The sequence below is a fragment of the Botryllus schlosseri genome, chromosome 9 (assembly GCF_051294905.1).
Source record: "Botryllus schlosseri isolate E-star chromosome 9, Bs_hap1, whole genome shotgun sequence".
NCBI lineage: Eukaryota > Metazoa > Chordata > Ascidiacea > Stolidobranchia > Styelidae > Botryllus > Botryllus schlosseri.
This window is the reverse complement of record NC_137244.1, coordinates 6,233-22,183: the sequence shown is the minus strand read 5'-3', so window position 1 is coordinate 22,183 and position 15,951 is coordinate 6,233. Positions and strand designations below refer to the sequence as shown.

The 15,951-nt window shown below is 46.1% G+C and overlaps 2 protein-coding genes across 3 annotated transcripts; both read left to right on the top strand.

The window, feature by feature from the left end:
* The first annotated feature begins 10,510 nt into the window (after positions 1–10,510).
* Positions 10,511–11,781, top strand: LOC145447257 (uncharacterized). Its single transcript, XM_080325675.1, has 6 exons — positions 10,511–10,614; positions 10,799–10,846; positions 10,904–11,023; positions 11,088–11,185; positions 11,248–11,358; positions 11,472–11,781. Exons 1-6 carry the CDS (start codon positions 10,595–10,597, stop codon positions 11,720–11,722), a joined length of 648 nt encoding a protein of 215 aa, XP_080181801.1. The 5' UTR covers positions 10,511–10,594; the 3' UTR covers positions 11,723–11,781.
* Positions 11,782–12,645: 864 nt separating this feature from the next.
* LOC145447256 (uncharacterized) lies at positions 12,646–15,120 on the top strand. 2 transcript variants are annotated; one of them, XM_080325673.1, is made up of 8 exons: positions 12,646–12,940; positions 13,001–13,132; positions 13,193–13,394; positions 13,458–13,846; positions 13,905–14,178; positions 14,239–14,620; positions 14,679–14,798; positions 14,868–15,120. In XM_080325673.1, exons 1-8 carry the CDS (start codon positions 12,912–12,914, stop codon positions 15,113–15,115), a joined length of 1,776 nt encoding a protein of 591 aa, XP_080181799.1. In that variant the 5' UTR covers positions 12,646–12,911; the 3' UTR covers positions 15,116–15,120. The 2 variants fall into 2 exon arrangements, with proteins under 2 accessions (XP_080181799.1, XP_080181800.1); XM_080325674.1 differs by lacking the exon at positions 13,001–13,132.
* Positions 15,121–15,951: the final 831 nt, after the last annotated feature.

Genomic DNA, 15,951 nt, shown 5'->3' with positions numbered 1-15,951 from the left:
GAGCTTGACCCGCAATCACACAACATCTCGAGCGAAATACGTAGTCAGCGAAGGATGCTTATTCAAACAATCAATGACATTGATATCGTTTTTTTGATGTAAAAAATCTAGCGGGTGTACGGGGTCAATCTTGACTTCATATCTTTATTGTATCATTAAAACCAAATCCGTGCGATTAAGGTGTTGGCTACTGCTGTATAACTTGTTCTTTGGATTGTCGGTAGCCAGTATAGAAACCAGTTTTACACTCTGCTGAATATCAATGCAGCAATACTCAGACTCCGAATACATTGTCCGGTAAGTCATCGTTGAAATTGTTGGCAAAGCGACGAAATGTATTGATTTTATGGGATTATTATATCCTTTGATTACCGCGGTTGATACATCAAGCGACGTTTGAAACGCCAATATGTACTTCAGCATTGTGGCATCATGTGGCCCGAGTTGTCGCTAGGTATCGTGTGCATTGATTTAGGCTATCATTTCATTGAAAGATAGGGTTGGAATGGGCAATATGACATCACGTGACGTCATGAGGTTCACGTTCGCGTTCACACAGAACCTTTTAAAAAGGTTCACGTTCACACAAACCTGAGCCTTTCAGAGGTTCACGCCATCCCTACTGTTTAGCGATGAGTCGGCTCGTATCTGTTCTGTGTACTTGTCACTTTCTTGTCGTCAAATGACACGTCTTGAACTTTAAGTAAAATTGAACATGTTTCCAGCCCTAATGTTACCGCAGGGAGTTATGAATTAGTTTAAAATTTGATGTTTTATATATTTTAATAATGAACAAGCCTTCAACATGGCATCTTGAAATTAAAGTATAAAATTCTTATATGCCTGGCGGACCGGCACCGGTCCGCGGACCGACGGTTGTGAACCACTGTCCTAGTTCATCAATCACGTCTGCAATCTATTCGGACTATAAGTCGGAGATGGACTGTTCACGCGGGTACGTCATTACACTGCACAAAACAGAATTGAACTTTTTGTAGACGACCTGGGATCATAATCGGATGGATTTCAAGGATTCAATCTACAGGTGGATTGTGCATTTATATTTTAGCAATACGATTCTCAGGTATCTTGAGCACACGATTCAATGTAAGGCAACATATTCAGTCAATACTCCCATTGCATAAAAATAAACCTGCAGGCAACACATCGTATCCCAGGGAGCCGTATTGGCTGGGATGGCGTGCTTGCTAGAGGACATTTTTGACAGTTTATATTTCCATTGGAGAAATTGCGGTGCAGTTAACAATGTCAAGAATCAATGTCACTTAACCCTAGAATGCATACACGAGAAAACTTACGATAATGCATAACAGGGGTCATTTTGACCCGTATTGCTATTACAAATACATTGAAAATTTTTGTTTTCGATTTTTCCTCATATCTGTCATTGGTGTAATGATGACATGTCTAGAGTTTCTGCTGTATTTTAATGTGAAAACCGACGAAAAGCAGTGTAAAGAAGTCGATGATAAAATGAAATAAAAGTACAGAACAGTTCACACTACAAATAATACCCTGATTCATTCACTGCATTTGTTGCTCATGATCATGGTCGCGCTGTATTCTGGGCACATCGGTCTGCAACATCTGGAGCAACATTTCACAACTTTCTTATCCCTTGCGTCTGGACATAAGGAGTGGCTACCTACATGCAGCGTATTTGGATCTTGATGTTTTATAATTGCAAGTCAAGCTCCCAGCAGAGAATCACTAAATATTCACAAACGGTAAGCAGGGTATTTCGAGCAAACTTTTGAACAAAGCAAGTAAAAGTATTTCAGATTGTTAAGGTGCATGCACATATGGTGTTGAGTCGTTTTATGCTGCGACAACGCCATGCATAGAGTGGCCCGCCGGTGAAATGCAATACATTTCATACAAAGAACGAAGTGAAAATTGTAATCCATCAAAAAGGTTCACAGTGCAGAAACTATCAAAAAGATTCACAGTGCACAACTTATCAAGGTTCGTTTGTGGGCGTGAAACTCTAAATTTCGGGGGTTCAAACACAGAATGCGAACGTGAACGTCACCACAAATCACAACATTCCTAGTAAGTAACACCACTTCATATTCTGCAACGTGTTTGTTGATTGCGAGGATGAACTTCGAAAAGCTATGCCACATTTCATCAAGCCTCTTCTGTGACTCTGTGGGGTTGCATTGTCTATCTTTTCATCATGTGGAGTAAAATGAGGCAGTTAGCAAGATATCGATCAAACCTCATTGCTTTGAACCTTGCCCACTCGTATAATCAGGTTATACTTGTCTGAATATGGTAAATGCATTTAGAGCTGCGATGTTGAGGGTTAGGGTTAGGGTTAGGGTTAGGGTTAGGGTTAGGGTTAGGGTCGTATTCGGTACACTAGGGATCGTTAAAAGGCTCATGCAGTGTCTCACAACCAATTCGGTGGCTTCGTGAGTTCGTGGAGCCGTTCGTTAGCACTTTTGCGACATGATAGCATTTTATATGGAGAAGTCGTGATTTGTTGTGTAGACAGTATCATGATGGGCGCCTAGATTGATGACGCGTGTTGGATAACTGTGATTCTATGGTTAAACAGCGGGAGCAGACCCTTTAACACAGCCCATGCATTCCATACGGGACTCTGGACTTGGAGAAATCGCGCCACGTTAAAGTATAGGCATTTTTTCGGTACGTTTGGTCAAATATCTCGGCTCGTGAATGTGGCAGACAAATAAACGACCCCTCGCTGGAATCAGCGCAAAGAGAAGAACGCTCGAAAAAAAGAATTTTCCGAATCGGAGTTACCAGAGCTTAGATATTTTCGTTTAAATAAAATTTCTTGCGGGGGCTCCGGCGACCCCAAACGAGGTCCCAAGAGGTCGATTTTGGTGTTCCAGTGATCGTCTCGAGTAGAATAACGCAACGATGGGTCGTTCGTCTCGATCGGACAAGCGAAAGGCGTGTTATGGCCCGAAAACCAACGATTTTAGACACGCCATAAATTGAAAAATAATTAATTTAATATTTTTTTCAGTACGTTTGGTCGAATATCTGGGCTCGTGAATGCGGCAGACAATTAAACGACCCCTCGCTGGAATCAGCGCAAAGAGAAGAACGCTCGAAAAAAAGAATTTCTTGAATCGAAGTTACCAGAGCTGAGATATGTCCGGTTGAAGGAAAATAATATAATTAAATTTGAATTTTTTTTATTCGATCTCCGATTTTTTGCCACCGTTCGAAGCGGCGCGCGCTCCGGAACACAACGGTACATTTTTCGGCTCTATCCGACATTCGGGAGGCGAGTAATGGGCGGAAAAGCAACAATTTCGGAACCGACAAATCCGCCACAAATCTGATATTGGGGGGTCCCTAGCGTCCCCCCACGAGAGCCCACGATGTCGAATCCGGTGTTCGAGTGACCGACTCCCGAAGCAGAACGCAACGGTACCATTTTCGTCTCTATCAGACAAGAGGGAGGCGAGTAATGGCCCGAAAACCAACGATTTTAGACACGGTATAAACTGAAAAATAATTAAATTAATATTTTTTTCGGTACGTTTGGGCGAATATTTCAACTCGTGAATGTGGCAGACGAATGAACGACCCCTCGCTGGAATCAGCGCAAAGAGAAGAACGCTCGAAAAAAAGAATTTTTCGAATCGGAAATACCAGAGCTGAGATATATCCGGTTAAAGTATAATTAATTGCGGGGGCTCTGGCGACCCCTTACGGGACTCTGGACTTGAAGAAATCGCGCCACGTTAAAGTATAGGCATTTTTTTCGGTACGTTTAGTCGAACATCTCGGCTCGTAAATGCAGCAGACACTGGAACAACCCTTCGCTGGAATCAGCGCAAAGAGAAGAATGCTCGAAGAAAAGAATTTCCTGAATCAGAGTTACCAGAGCTGAGATATCTCCGGTTGAAATATAATTTCTTGCAGAGGCTCTGGCGACCCCAAACGAGATCCCAAGAGGTCGAATTTGGTGTTCGAGTCATCGTCTCGAAGGGAAGAACGCAACGAGGGGTCGTTCGTCTCGATCGGACAAGCGAAAGACGTGTTATAGCCCGAAAATCAGCGATTTTAGACACGGTAAAATTGAAATTTAATTACATTAATATTGTTTTCGGTGCGTTTGGTCGAATATCTCGGCTCGTGAATGCAGCAGAAACTAGAACAACCCCTCGCTGGAATCGGCGCAAAGAGAAGAACGCTCGAAGAAAAGAATTTCCTGAATCGGAGTTACCAGAGCTGAGATATCTCCGGTTGAAATATAATTTCTTGCAGAGGCTCTGGCGACCCCAAACGAGGTCCCAAGAGGTCGAATTTGGTGTTCGAGTCATCGTCTCGAAGGGAAGAACGCAACGAGGGGTCGTTCGTCTCGATCGGACAAGCGAAAGGCGTGTTATAGCCCGAAAATCAGCGATTTTAGACACGGTAAAATTGAAATTTAATTACATTAATATTGTTTTCGGTGCGTTTGGTCGAATATCTCGGCTCGTGAATGCAGCAGAAACTAGAACAACCCCTCGCTGGAATCGGCGCAAAGAGAAGAACGCTCGAAGAAAAGAATTTCCTGAATCGAAGTTACCAGAGCTGAGATATGTTCGGTTGAAGGAAAATAATATAATTAAATTTTAATTTTTTTTTATTCGATCTCCGATTTTTTGCCACCGTTCGAAGCGGCGCGCGCTCCGAAACACAACGGTACCTTTTTCGGCTCTATCCGACAATCGGGAGGAGAGTAATGGGCGGAAAAGCAACGATTTCGGAACCGACAAATTCGTCACAAATCTGATATTGGGGGGTCCCTAGCGTCCCCCCACGACGGCCCACGATGTCGAATCCGGTGTTCGAGTGACCGACTCGCGAAGCAGAACGCAACGGTACCATTTTGGTCTCGATCAGACAAGAGGGAGGCGAGTTATGGCCGGAAAAGGCCGCATATGCATTCCTTATGGGATTTTTCGCCGAATGTGACGTCACAGAGAAACAAAGCCGACTTTGGAGGCCGCCAGCGGTCCCCCCCTAAGTCGGATCGTGTGAAATCGCACATCGACGTGACCAAGGCGCGATTACGAACACATCGGTTGGTCGTTCGTTATTCTGGGCCGTCCCAGAGAGGAGATACTGGCCGAAAACCAGGCAATGCATTCCTTACGGGAATTTGTACCTTGACAAAATTCGCCGCGCCACGTTAAAGTATGGGCATTTTTTTCGGTACGTTTAGTCGGATATCTCGGCTCGTGAATGCAGCAGACACTGGAACAACCCCTCGCTGGAATCGGCGCAAAGAGAAGAACGCTCGAAGAAAAGAATTTCCTGAATCGGAGTTACCAGAGCTGAGATATCTCCGGTTGAAATATAATTTCTTGCAGAGGCTCTGGCGACCCCAAACGAGGTCCCAAGAGGTCGAATTTGGTGTTCGAGTCATCGTCTCGAAGGGAAGAACGCAACGAGGGGTCGTTCGTCTCGATCGGACAAGCGAAAGGCGTGTTATAGCCCGAAAATCAGCGATTTTAGACACGGTAAAATTGAAATTTAATTACATTAATATTGTTTTCGGTGCGTTTGGTCGAATATCTCGGCTCGTGAATGCAGCAGAAACTAGAACAACCCCTCGCCGGAATCGGCGCAAAGAGAAGAAAGCTCTAAAAAAGGAATTTCCTGAATCGAAGTTACCAGAGCTGAGATATATCCGGTTAAAGTATAATTAATTGCGGGGGCTCTGGCGACCCCTTACGGGACTCTGGACTTGGAGAAATCGCGCCACGTTAAAGTATAGGCATTTTTTTCGGTACGTTTAGTCGAATATCTCGGCTCGTAAATGCAGCAGACACTGGAACAACCCCTCGCCGGAATAAGCGCAAAGAGAAGAATGCTCGAAGAAAAGAATTTCCTGAATCAGAGTTACCAGAGCTGAGATATCTCCGGTTGAAATATAATTTCTTGCAGAGGCTCTGGCGACCCCAAACGAGATCCCAAGAGGTCGAATTTGGTGTTCGAGTCATCGTCTCGAAGGGAAGAACGCAACGAGGGGTCGTTCGTCTCGATCGGACAAGCGAAAGGCGTGTTATAGCCCGAAAATCAGCGATTTTAGACACGGTAAAATTGAAATTTAAATACATTAATATTGTTTTCGGTGCGTTTGGTCGAATATCTCGGCTCGTGAATGCAGCAGAAACTAGAACAACCCCTCGCCGGAATCGGCGCAAAGAGAAGAAAGCTCTAAAAAAGGAATTTCCTGAATCGAAGTTACCAGAGCTGAGATATGTTCGGTTGAAGGAAAATAATATAATTAAATTTTAATTTTTTTTATTCGATCTCCGATTTTTTGCCACCGTTCGAAGCGGCGCGCGCTCCGGAACACAACGGTACCTTTTTCGGCTCTATCCGACAATCGGGAGGCGAGCAATGGGCGGAAAAGCAACGATTTCGGAACCGACAAATTCGTCACAAATCTGATATTGGGGGGTCCCTAGCGTCCCCCCACGAGGGCCCACGATGTCGAATCCGGTGTTCGAGTGACCGACTCCCGAAGCAGAACGCAACGGTACCATTTTCGTCTCTATCAGACAAGAGGGAGGCGAGTAATGGCCCGAAAACCAACGATTTTAGACACGGTATAAACTGAAAAATAATTAAATTATTATTTTTTTCGGTACGTTTGGGCGAATATTTCAACTTGTGAATGTGGCAGACGATTGAACGACCCCTCGCTGGAATCGGCGCAAAGAGAAGAACGCTCGAAAAAAAGAATTTTCCGAATCGGAAATACCAGAGCTGAGATATATCCGGTTAAAGTATAATTAATTGCGGGGGCTCTGGCGACCCCTTACGGGACTCTGGACTTGGAGAAATCGCGCCACGTTAAAGTATAGGCATTTTTTTCGGTACGTTTAGTCGAATATCTCGGCTCGTAAATGCAGCAGACACTGGAACAACCCCTCGCCGGAATCAGCGCAAAGAGAAGAATGCTCGAAGAAAAGAATTTCCTGAATCAGAGTTACCAGAGCTGAGATATCTCCGGTTGAAATATAATTTCTTGCAGAGGCTCTGGCGACCCCAAACGAGATCCCAAGAGGTCGAATTTGGTGTTCGAGTCATCGTCTCGAAGGGAAGAACGCAACGAGGGGTCGTTCGTCTCGATCGGACAAGCGAAAGACGTGTTATAGCCCGAAAATCAGCGATTTTAGACACGGTAAAATTGAAATTTAATTACATTAATATTGTTTTCGGTGCGTTTGGTCGAATATCTCGGCTCGTGAATGCAGCAGAAACTAGAACAACCCCTCGCTGGAATCGGCGCAAAGAGAAGAACGCTCGAAGAAAAGAATTTCCTGAATCGAAGTTACCAGAGCTGAGATATGTTCGGTTGAAGGAAAATAATATAATTAAATTTTAATTTTTTTATTCGATCTCCGATTTTTTGCCATCGTTCGAAGCGGCGCGCGCTCCGGAACACAACGGTACATTTTTCGGCTCTATCCGACAATCGGGAGGCGAGTAATGGGCGGAAAAGCAACGATTTCGGAACCGACCAATTCGTCACAAATCTGATATTGGGGGGTCCCTAGCGTCTCCCTACGAGGGCCCACGATGTCGAATCCGGTGTTCGAGTGACCGACTCCCGAAGCAGAACGCAACGGTACCATTTTCGTCTCTATCAGACAAGAGGGAGGTGAGTTATGGCCGGAAAAGGCCGCATATGCATTCCTCATGGGAGTTTTCGCCGAATGTGACGTCACAGAGAAACAAAGCCGACTTTGGAGGCCGCCAGCGGTCCCCCCCTAAGTCAGGTCGTGTGAAATCGCACATCGACGTGATAAGGGCACGATTACGAACACATCGGTGGGTCGTTCGTTATTCTGAGCCGTCCCAGAGATGAGGTACTGGCCGAAAACCAGGCAATGCATTCCTTACGGGAATTTGTACTTTGACAAAATTCGCCGCGCCACGTTAAAGTATGGGCATTTTTTTCGGTACGTTTAGTCGGATATCTCGGCTCGTGAATGCAGCAGACACTTGAACAACCCCTCGCCGGAATAAGCGCAAAGAGAAGAATGCTCGAAGAAAAGAATTTCCTGAATCGGAGTTACCAGAGCTGAGATATCTCCGGTTGAATTATAATTTCTTGCAGAGGCTCTGGCGACCCCAAACGAGGTCCCAAGAGGTCGAATTTGGTGTTCGAGTCATCGTCTCGAAGGGAAGAACGCAACGAGGGGTCGTTCGTCTCGATCGGACAAGCGAAAGGCGTGTTATAGCCCGAAAATCAGCGATTTTAGACACGGTAAAATTGAAATTTAATTACATTAATATTGTTTTCGGTGCGTTTGGTCGAATATCTCGCCTCGTGAATGCAGCAGAAACTAGAAAAACCCCTCGCTGGAATCGGCGCAAAGAGAAGAAAGCTCTAAAAAAGGAATTTCCTGAATCGAAGTTACCAGAGCTGAGATATGTTCGGTTGAAGGAAAATAATATAATTAAATTTTAATTTTTTTTATTCGATCTCCGATTTTTTGCCACCGTTCGAAGCGGCGCGCGCTCCGGAACACAACGGTACCTTTTTCGGCTCTATATGACAATCGGGAGGCGAGTAATGGGCGGAAAAGCAACGATTTCGGAACCGTCAAATTCGTCACAAATCTGATATTGGGGGGTCCCTAGCGTCCCCCCACGAGGGCCCACGATGTCGAATCCGGTGTTCGAGTGACCGACTCCCGAAGCAGAACGCAACGGTACCATTTTCGTCTCTATCAGACAAGAGGGAGGCGAGTAATGCCCGAAAACCAACGATTTTAGACACGGTATAAACTGAAAAATAATTAAATTAATATTTTTTTCGGTACGTTTGGGCGAATATTTCGACTCGTGAATGTGGCAGACGATCGAACGACCCCTCGCTGGAATCAGCGCAAAGAGAAGAACGCTCGAAAAAAAGAATTTCCTGAATCGGAGTTACCAGAGCTGAGATATGTCCGGTTGAAGGAAAATATTATATTTAAATTTCAATTTTTTTTTTCGATTTCGATTTCATGCACACTGATGGACTCGACGGAGCCCGTAGAACACGAAAACACCGTTTTCGGGGATCTACAAGGCCGTAAGAAAAATTAAAAATTTCACCCTCGCTTTGGCATCACGAGTCGATTGCGACTATGCACGTAGCTCTAGGACGCTCAGGAGCCAAGATACGCGTTTTTCGCGAATAGCTCGGCCCCTGTTGGGGCCAGACCCACGCGGAACCCCTCGTTGGAAGCGGCGCCACGAGACGAATCCGGAAAAAAAAAGTTTGTCAAAATTGGAGCTACCGGAGCAGAGATATCTCCGGTTAAAGCGCGCCGAAATCGGACCTTTGACCGGCTCTGGAGGCCGCGTGAATTGACGGATCGATATAATTCCTTCACCGATCGTCTCTACGGAGTCTAAAGAACAGCCCCAGGTGGTTTAGAGGCAAAAAAAAAATTCGGACTTTAACTTTTTTACGATTTTCGCCTAATGCATTCCTTACGGGAGTTCGGACTTAGTCGTTTTTCGCACCTCGCCTATACTTTAACACGGGGCCTTACGGTAGATCGGCCGGACTTGCTCGGATCGGCTCCAGACTTCGTGTGTGTGGTCTCTTGAGGGACTTTTGGCCGGCAAAAAATATCAACTTTTTCCGAAGAAAATTTCGGACTTGATCGTTTTTCGCATAGGCGCCCCATGCATTCCTTACGGGAGTTCGGACTTAGGCGTTTTTGGCACCTCGCCTATAGCTTAACACAGCGCCTTACGCCCGGACCGGGCAAAGTTGGTCGGATCGGCCTCAAACCTCGTGTGTGGGGTCCGTGGGAGACATTTTCGAAAATTTTTTTTTTTAATTTTTTTAATTTTTCTGGAAAAAATTTTTTTTTTTCCGGGAAAAAAAATTTTTTACTTCGGCAAAAATTTTTCGGCCCGCCGGCCCGGGTGCGACCTTCAAAAACGACTAAGTCGAAAAAACTCACCAGGGTTTCTGGAAAATGACTACTATAGGAGAGGCGCCTGCTCGGCGCCTGCTCGACACGATATGCTTGTGCGATAACCGAGAGGCCGAATTCACCGGCACGTAAGGATTTTGGACTTGGTCGTTTTTCGGACCTCGGCGAGGCCGAGTGCCGAGCGGCAGAGTCCGCCGATACGGAGTTGCGTGCGTCAGGTATCCATGAACGAGGTACGGCTGTGATTTCTAACTGGCTCAGAGCACGCATAGCGAAAATAAAGACCTCAAACCGGGATATTCTTCACAATCGGCCTCTGAAATCGCCCTTTTTCGGCACAAAATGGATTCTGGCCGTGCTCCGGATTGTCTGATCCGGATATCTACGGTTGCGCCGGATTTGTCCTGTCGCGCCGGTCACGGACATGTGTCGATATTGAGGCTGGGTCCCCTACGTGAAGAGTTATAGGCAAAAAACGCGTTGAGCGAGCCGTGCTCAGCCGAGCGCGGCCAGAGGGACTCTGTGACGTAATAATGACACGAGAAAAACTTTTTTCATTGAATTCTTGTCGCGCGCTCATATCGTATTGAAGAGTCGCTTGAGCGGGACGCGCAGAAAGGAATACCGTCAATCAAACGAGTGTGATGGATTCCCAAGACATCGGGTAAGCTTTTCTTCATGTTACTGCCTAATATACTATACTGCATGCGCCGGTAAGCACTTTATTATAGTCTACAAGATATAAATTTGCTATATAGGGGCGTGCGTACATATTAGGAACGATCCAATGCCTGCATTGCAATAGCGTAGAAAAACCCGCGTATCGATGCGAAACTTTTGTTTTATAGACAAAGTACCTCGATATCTTCGGCGCAGACACCAACAGAGGACACGAAGTGAGTTATTATGCAGCTTATCAGTCTATAAATAATAATTCAGACTAATAATTAAAGGGTTCGTACGCCGAAGAGAATCAGGCAAGAAACCTGTTTCGTCTGCGGTTTTTTCACAGGAGGACAGCGCTCTCGGCACTTGAGAACAGTGCACAATTGGAAGAGAGAGAGGATATTAGAGTGAGACTGCTGTTATTTATCGATGGCATTTTCACCGTGAAATAACTGTGTCGTGTTGTTCAAGGTCTAATCGTTTCGAGCGACAAGAGAGGAGGAATAAGGTGACCGAGTCGCGCAGAAAAGCCATGAAAATCCGTTTGGCGCACCTGCGCACTGATAAAGGTTAGCCTCGGAAGTCAAATAAAATTATATTTACCTCCATCTAATTCGATTTACTCATCAAGATGCCGTTTCGCCAGTTGTGAAGGAGGAAGACGCCGCCGCTGTACAACACGCTGACCCGCTCCAACAAGAAATTATCGCGAACGGCGAGGAAGAAATTATTTTCCAATCGGGTGAGTCCCAAGTTTCGATTGAACTATGATCGCGGTAATATCTCTGTTACAAGTTTTCCCGTGACATGCATGCGTTTACCATGTGAATTTTTCATATCTAATCATATTTAAAGGTACGGAAAGCAAAAATATTGTCGAAACGATTTGCATACGGCAGCGGGGAGGCAAGTCAACCCTTTCGACGGAGCAAATCACCGCAATCGTGACTGACGACCGCTTGAAAGATTTTTTCCGCGACACCGGCCCGCTAAAAAGCTGCGTAGTCAAACATTTCATGATGGTGTGCTACCTGACGTTTGATCAGATGAGAACAAAACTAAGATTCATCAAACAAATTTTATTAGGACACGGGAGCTGTAATTGATATTGTTTTCGATATCGTTTTTTATATTTTGGCTGACATTAAATTTTTTCACCCGCAAATGTTGCAGAGTTGTCTTATGGGATAGGTACGTATGGGCGAGACTTTATCATATGGTTGGCGCCGCGCGATTTGATCTGTGTCGCTCATAGTTCCACTTTAGGTTGTGAAAAAAGCCGTACAGTAAATAGAAAGCTGACTGGTGTCCATATCAGCCACATCCCTTAGCCTGGAGCTGTATTTCTGTAGATTGGAACCTGGAAATGTACCTGCAGTTTCGCCTTTATGACATAAAATGTCGCCATGCGTCGCCTCTGATGACGTCACATGACGGGAAGAGAATCCCACACGCGCTGTACACCTTCTGATCACGCCCAAACCCAATTCGGCACTGAAGTTTGGAACCTGGAACTGTAATTGTAGTGTCGCCATTATAAATTGAAGTGTCGCCATTTGTCGCCGTCGCCTCTGATGACGTCACATCACGAAAAAGACAATCCTTCACGCGCTGCACACCTTCTAATCACGCTCAAACTCAATTCAGCACTGTAGATTGGAACCTGGAACTGTAATTGCAGTGTCGCCAACGGACCACTAAAACCAAACCCAGGCAAGACTGATCCTTCAAGAGGCAGTATCCATGCTCTGTCGTATGCCGGTCGCATTCGCTGCTCGTGTACAAATCTATTGTGATCTTCGTACGAGGCGGTAGACTTTAATCGAACTAGAAATACGCCGTGACGTGGGTGTCGCCATGAAACCACTAAAACCATACCCAGGCAAGACTGATCCTTCAAGAGGCAGTATCCATGCTCTGTCGTATGCCGGTCGCATTCGCTGCTCGTGTACAAATCTATTGTGATCTTCGTACGAGGCGGTAGACTTTATTCGAACTAGAAATACGCTGTGACGTGGGTGTCGCCATGAAACCACTAAAACCATACCCAGGCAATACCGATCCTTCAAGAGGCTGTATCCAATCTTCGGCGCTTGCGCGCTACGCTACAGTGATCGGCTACAAGTCAGTTTTCGCAAAATAATGAATCTAGCCATCTGTGTGACGTAACAATGCCACTGGAAAATTTATTGGCCTCATTTTCGTAGCGGCGCGCATTTCCTGGTGAACCTTGGCGTGTAACGCTGCTCTGTTACGATTCTCTCGCATGAAATCGGCGATTCAGTGATAAAGGGTATGGACACTGCGAATTTCGAAGCGATCAGGTGAGTCTTTCGTCATTTATCACATACAACTCCGCTAATATTGTCATGTATCGCGAGCAGTCCCATAAAGATTGGTCCAGTAAAACGCGTAAGAAAAGACAGGTGCCGCATTTGCCAAAAATGGACAAAAGGATATTTATCTAGACACTTGCGAACAGTACACAAGCTGACGGCAGCTCAAATCGCAAAAGAGTGAGATTGTAAACGGTACAATTACCGTGAACAGGGGCGAACGATCGCTACTTTTTTCAGGTCAGCACGTTGCGCGGTACCGACGAAGCGACATCGCTCACGATCGTGGTGTACTATTTGCTCGCGATCGATAAGCCGAGCTTACGTGTCGGGGCACTGGAGAAACGCACACCTGGATAAAATACGTGACGGTTTCACCGTAGGTGGAGACGCTTACAGAAATAATTTTAAAAAGTTATCGTTTGAAACGGACTTTGCAACCGTGAGTATCTCCGCGAACCGGGTCGCTTCGATTTATAAAATAATTGCGATTCGTTTCCTTCAGCTGCTCTCCGCGTATCGTAGGCATCGCAAACTACAACTGCTGGACGAATTTATTACGAATATGGTGGTGAGCAAAGTCAAATCGACGTTCAGGAAGTTTGTTGCTGATGAGCCCGACCGACTGTTGAAATTTATCGGCAACCAGGACGAGGAGCTGTCTGCCAGCACCATTTTCAACACGTTAACGTCACTGAAAGGATTTTTGGAGTTCGCGCGTTTGCATTTTCCCGCGATACTGGACAAAATAGTGTCGCCGGAGAACGTGGTCAGAGTCTTGCGGATCATCGCCACATATTCGCGAGCCACGAACAAGAGACGAAAACGACAAAACGAAAAGCGTCTGTCGCTCGACATGGACGCTATTGACAGAAATTGGGGAAATTTGAAAAGGTTCGTACTGTCATGGTGATATTAAACGGTTCAAAGTTTACCGTTTGATTATTTTCAGAATGATAAACTCCGAGGCGTTTAACGACGACCTTACCCGACCGATCACAAAAGAAAATATCCGCGATTGTTTGGCAGCGACGGTAATCAGCATAGGAATGGCGTCAGGGACACGACTGTCGTATTTCAGAAGAGTAACCGCGCGAGAGCTAAGTCGCCCGCTCGCTTCGGTCGACGACACCACAAGTTTAGTGGTGCAAGTCGACCAGAACAAATCCAGCTCGCAGCAGGGCCTGTTCGTAATGAGCCAACGCGACTACGACCGATTTAAGAACGTAAGCGTTACAATGTCGCCGACGTGTTACAAAAAGATCTACGACCTGTTGTCCATTCAGATTTGCCAGCAAAGCAACCCGAGTTTCGATTACGAAGAAGACACAGTCGCGCTCAGAAACTCAAACGGCGAGCCGTACAAAAATCTTTCGGTGCTCGTTATCGAATATCTTCTTCGCAACCAAGTGGCACTGACGTACCAGCACTTACGTAAAATCGTCGCGACTTTGGCGAGCTCGGCCGACGAGCTTGGTCAAAGTCAGGTATCGATCTCCTCTTCGCACAGCACGGAAGTGGCCTGTCTACATTACGATGGGATCGGGAGAGCTCGAAAAGCGGTCGCTGGATCGATCCTTATCAGACAATTACTCTCGAATGCCATGTCCAGCCGACTCGAGAGCATATATTCGGATTTGGCCGCGTCAAAACGCGGATCAGCTCAAGGTATGTGCAGTCGACTAAAAGTAATACGCAATCGATTCGAAATCAGTTACGCATCAAGATTCGTGTGAATCAGCGACCGGTATTGCAAATACTCCGAAACCAGAGGGCGGCAAGTTTGCGGCGAGCGATCCAAGTACGACGGCCGCGAATTGTGCTCACGGCATTGATTGTAATGAAGGTGAATGAACGACAAAGTGATATCTTCAATCTCGAAACGCTATTACCGTCTGAATATTCAATCGCGCAGGCGGTGAACTTGAAGGTCTCGCGAGCACCATTTGCAAACGCCAGAGAGGTGCCAAGTCACGTTTAACAGAGCAGCAAGTCAGAAGACTGCTTAACGAGGTTCGGCTGCGTGCATTTTACGAAAAAGATGGTCGTCTGCTGAGCAAAATTGTACACGACTACAAGAGCGAGTGTTGCCTGAGTTTTCAGCAGATGCGCGAAAAAATTAAATTTATCAAAAATTGTCTGATTAGAAATAAATACGGGTGAACGAAGCTGCTGTTTGTTTTATCGTTTCGTGGAAGGAAATTTTCACTTTGAGGATAGGTGTTGACATTATTTCCACCCCTGAAATCGAAAAAAAAAATCAGACACGCGTATAAAACAGTTAAGTCCTACCCACCTCGAAAAAGTTGAAGTTTTTCTGTCGAATATTTTCCAAGTCCGAGATCTCTCCACTTTAAGCCAGGGTCGAGATCGAAAAATAATTGAAGTTCGGCCGACGAAGACCGAGCCAAACCCCGGTGATTTTTTTTCGGACTCCAACGAAAACAATGAGCGCGCAGCGAGGCCCGATCGCCGACCGAAAACCACCCAAGAACCGTGGCGATCTTTTTCGGACTCTGACGAAAAAAAAGTCCCCGCGCGCGCCCCAAATTAACGGGGCGTGCGCGGGGACACACTTTCAAGCACGAAATCAAAAACGAAAATATTTGCTACTTAAACCAACGGCTGCTGATCAAGGCGGGCGCAGGCAGCACCGTTTTGAATAGGTGTGTTCGCCCGACTCCGCCGCGGGCTTGCGTCCGTCTATCCGGGGGCCCTTCCGGATAGACGACCGCGACAGCGCGCAGTGGAGTGGGGAACGCTGCCTGCATCCCGTCAAGATCAGCGACCGTCTCCCACTTCTACTTAACTGCATCTACTTTTGCTCACCATTCCGGGCTGATGAACGGCCCCATCCTTCGCTTGCTCGACTGAATTTCTTCACTTTGACATTCAGAGCACTGGGCAGAGCTCGCATTACCCAGGGTCATTTTCTCAGTGCGGAGAACCCGTACTGTTAACCGTATTTCGGTTTCGCGGCTGAATTTCTTCACTTTGAC

Coding starts and splice junctions, on each gene's coding strand:
- LOC145447257 (XM_080325675.1), top strand. CDS start 10,595: ATGGATTCCCAAGACATCGG. Junction 11,024..11,087: donor AAGAGAGAGAGGATATTAGA/GTGAGACTGCTG, acceptor GTGTTGTTCAAG/GTCTAATCGTTTCGAGCGAC. Junction 11,186..11,247: donor GCACCTGCGCACTGATAAAG/GTTAGCCTCGGA, acceptor TTACTCATCAAG/ATGCCGTTTCGCCAGTTGTG.
- LOC145447256 (XM_080325673.1), top strand. CDS start 12,912: ATGGACACTGCGAATTTCGAAGCGATCAG. Junction 13,395..13,457: donor TTGAAACGGACTTTGCAACC/GTGAGTATCTCC, acceptor CGTTTCCTTCAG/CTGCTCTCCGCGTATCGTAG. Junction 14,179..14,238: donor ACTACGACCGATTTAAGAAC/GTAAGCGTTACA, acceptor TTGTCCATTCAG/ATTTGCCAGCAAAGCAACCC.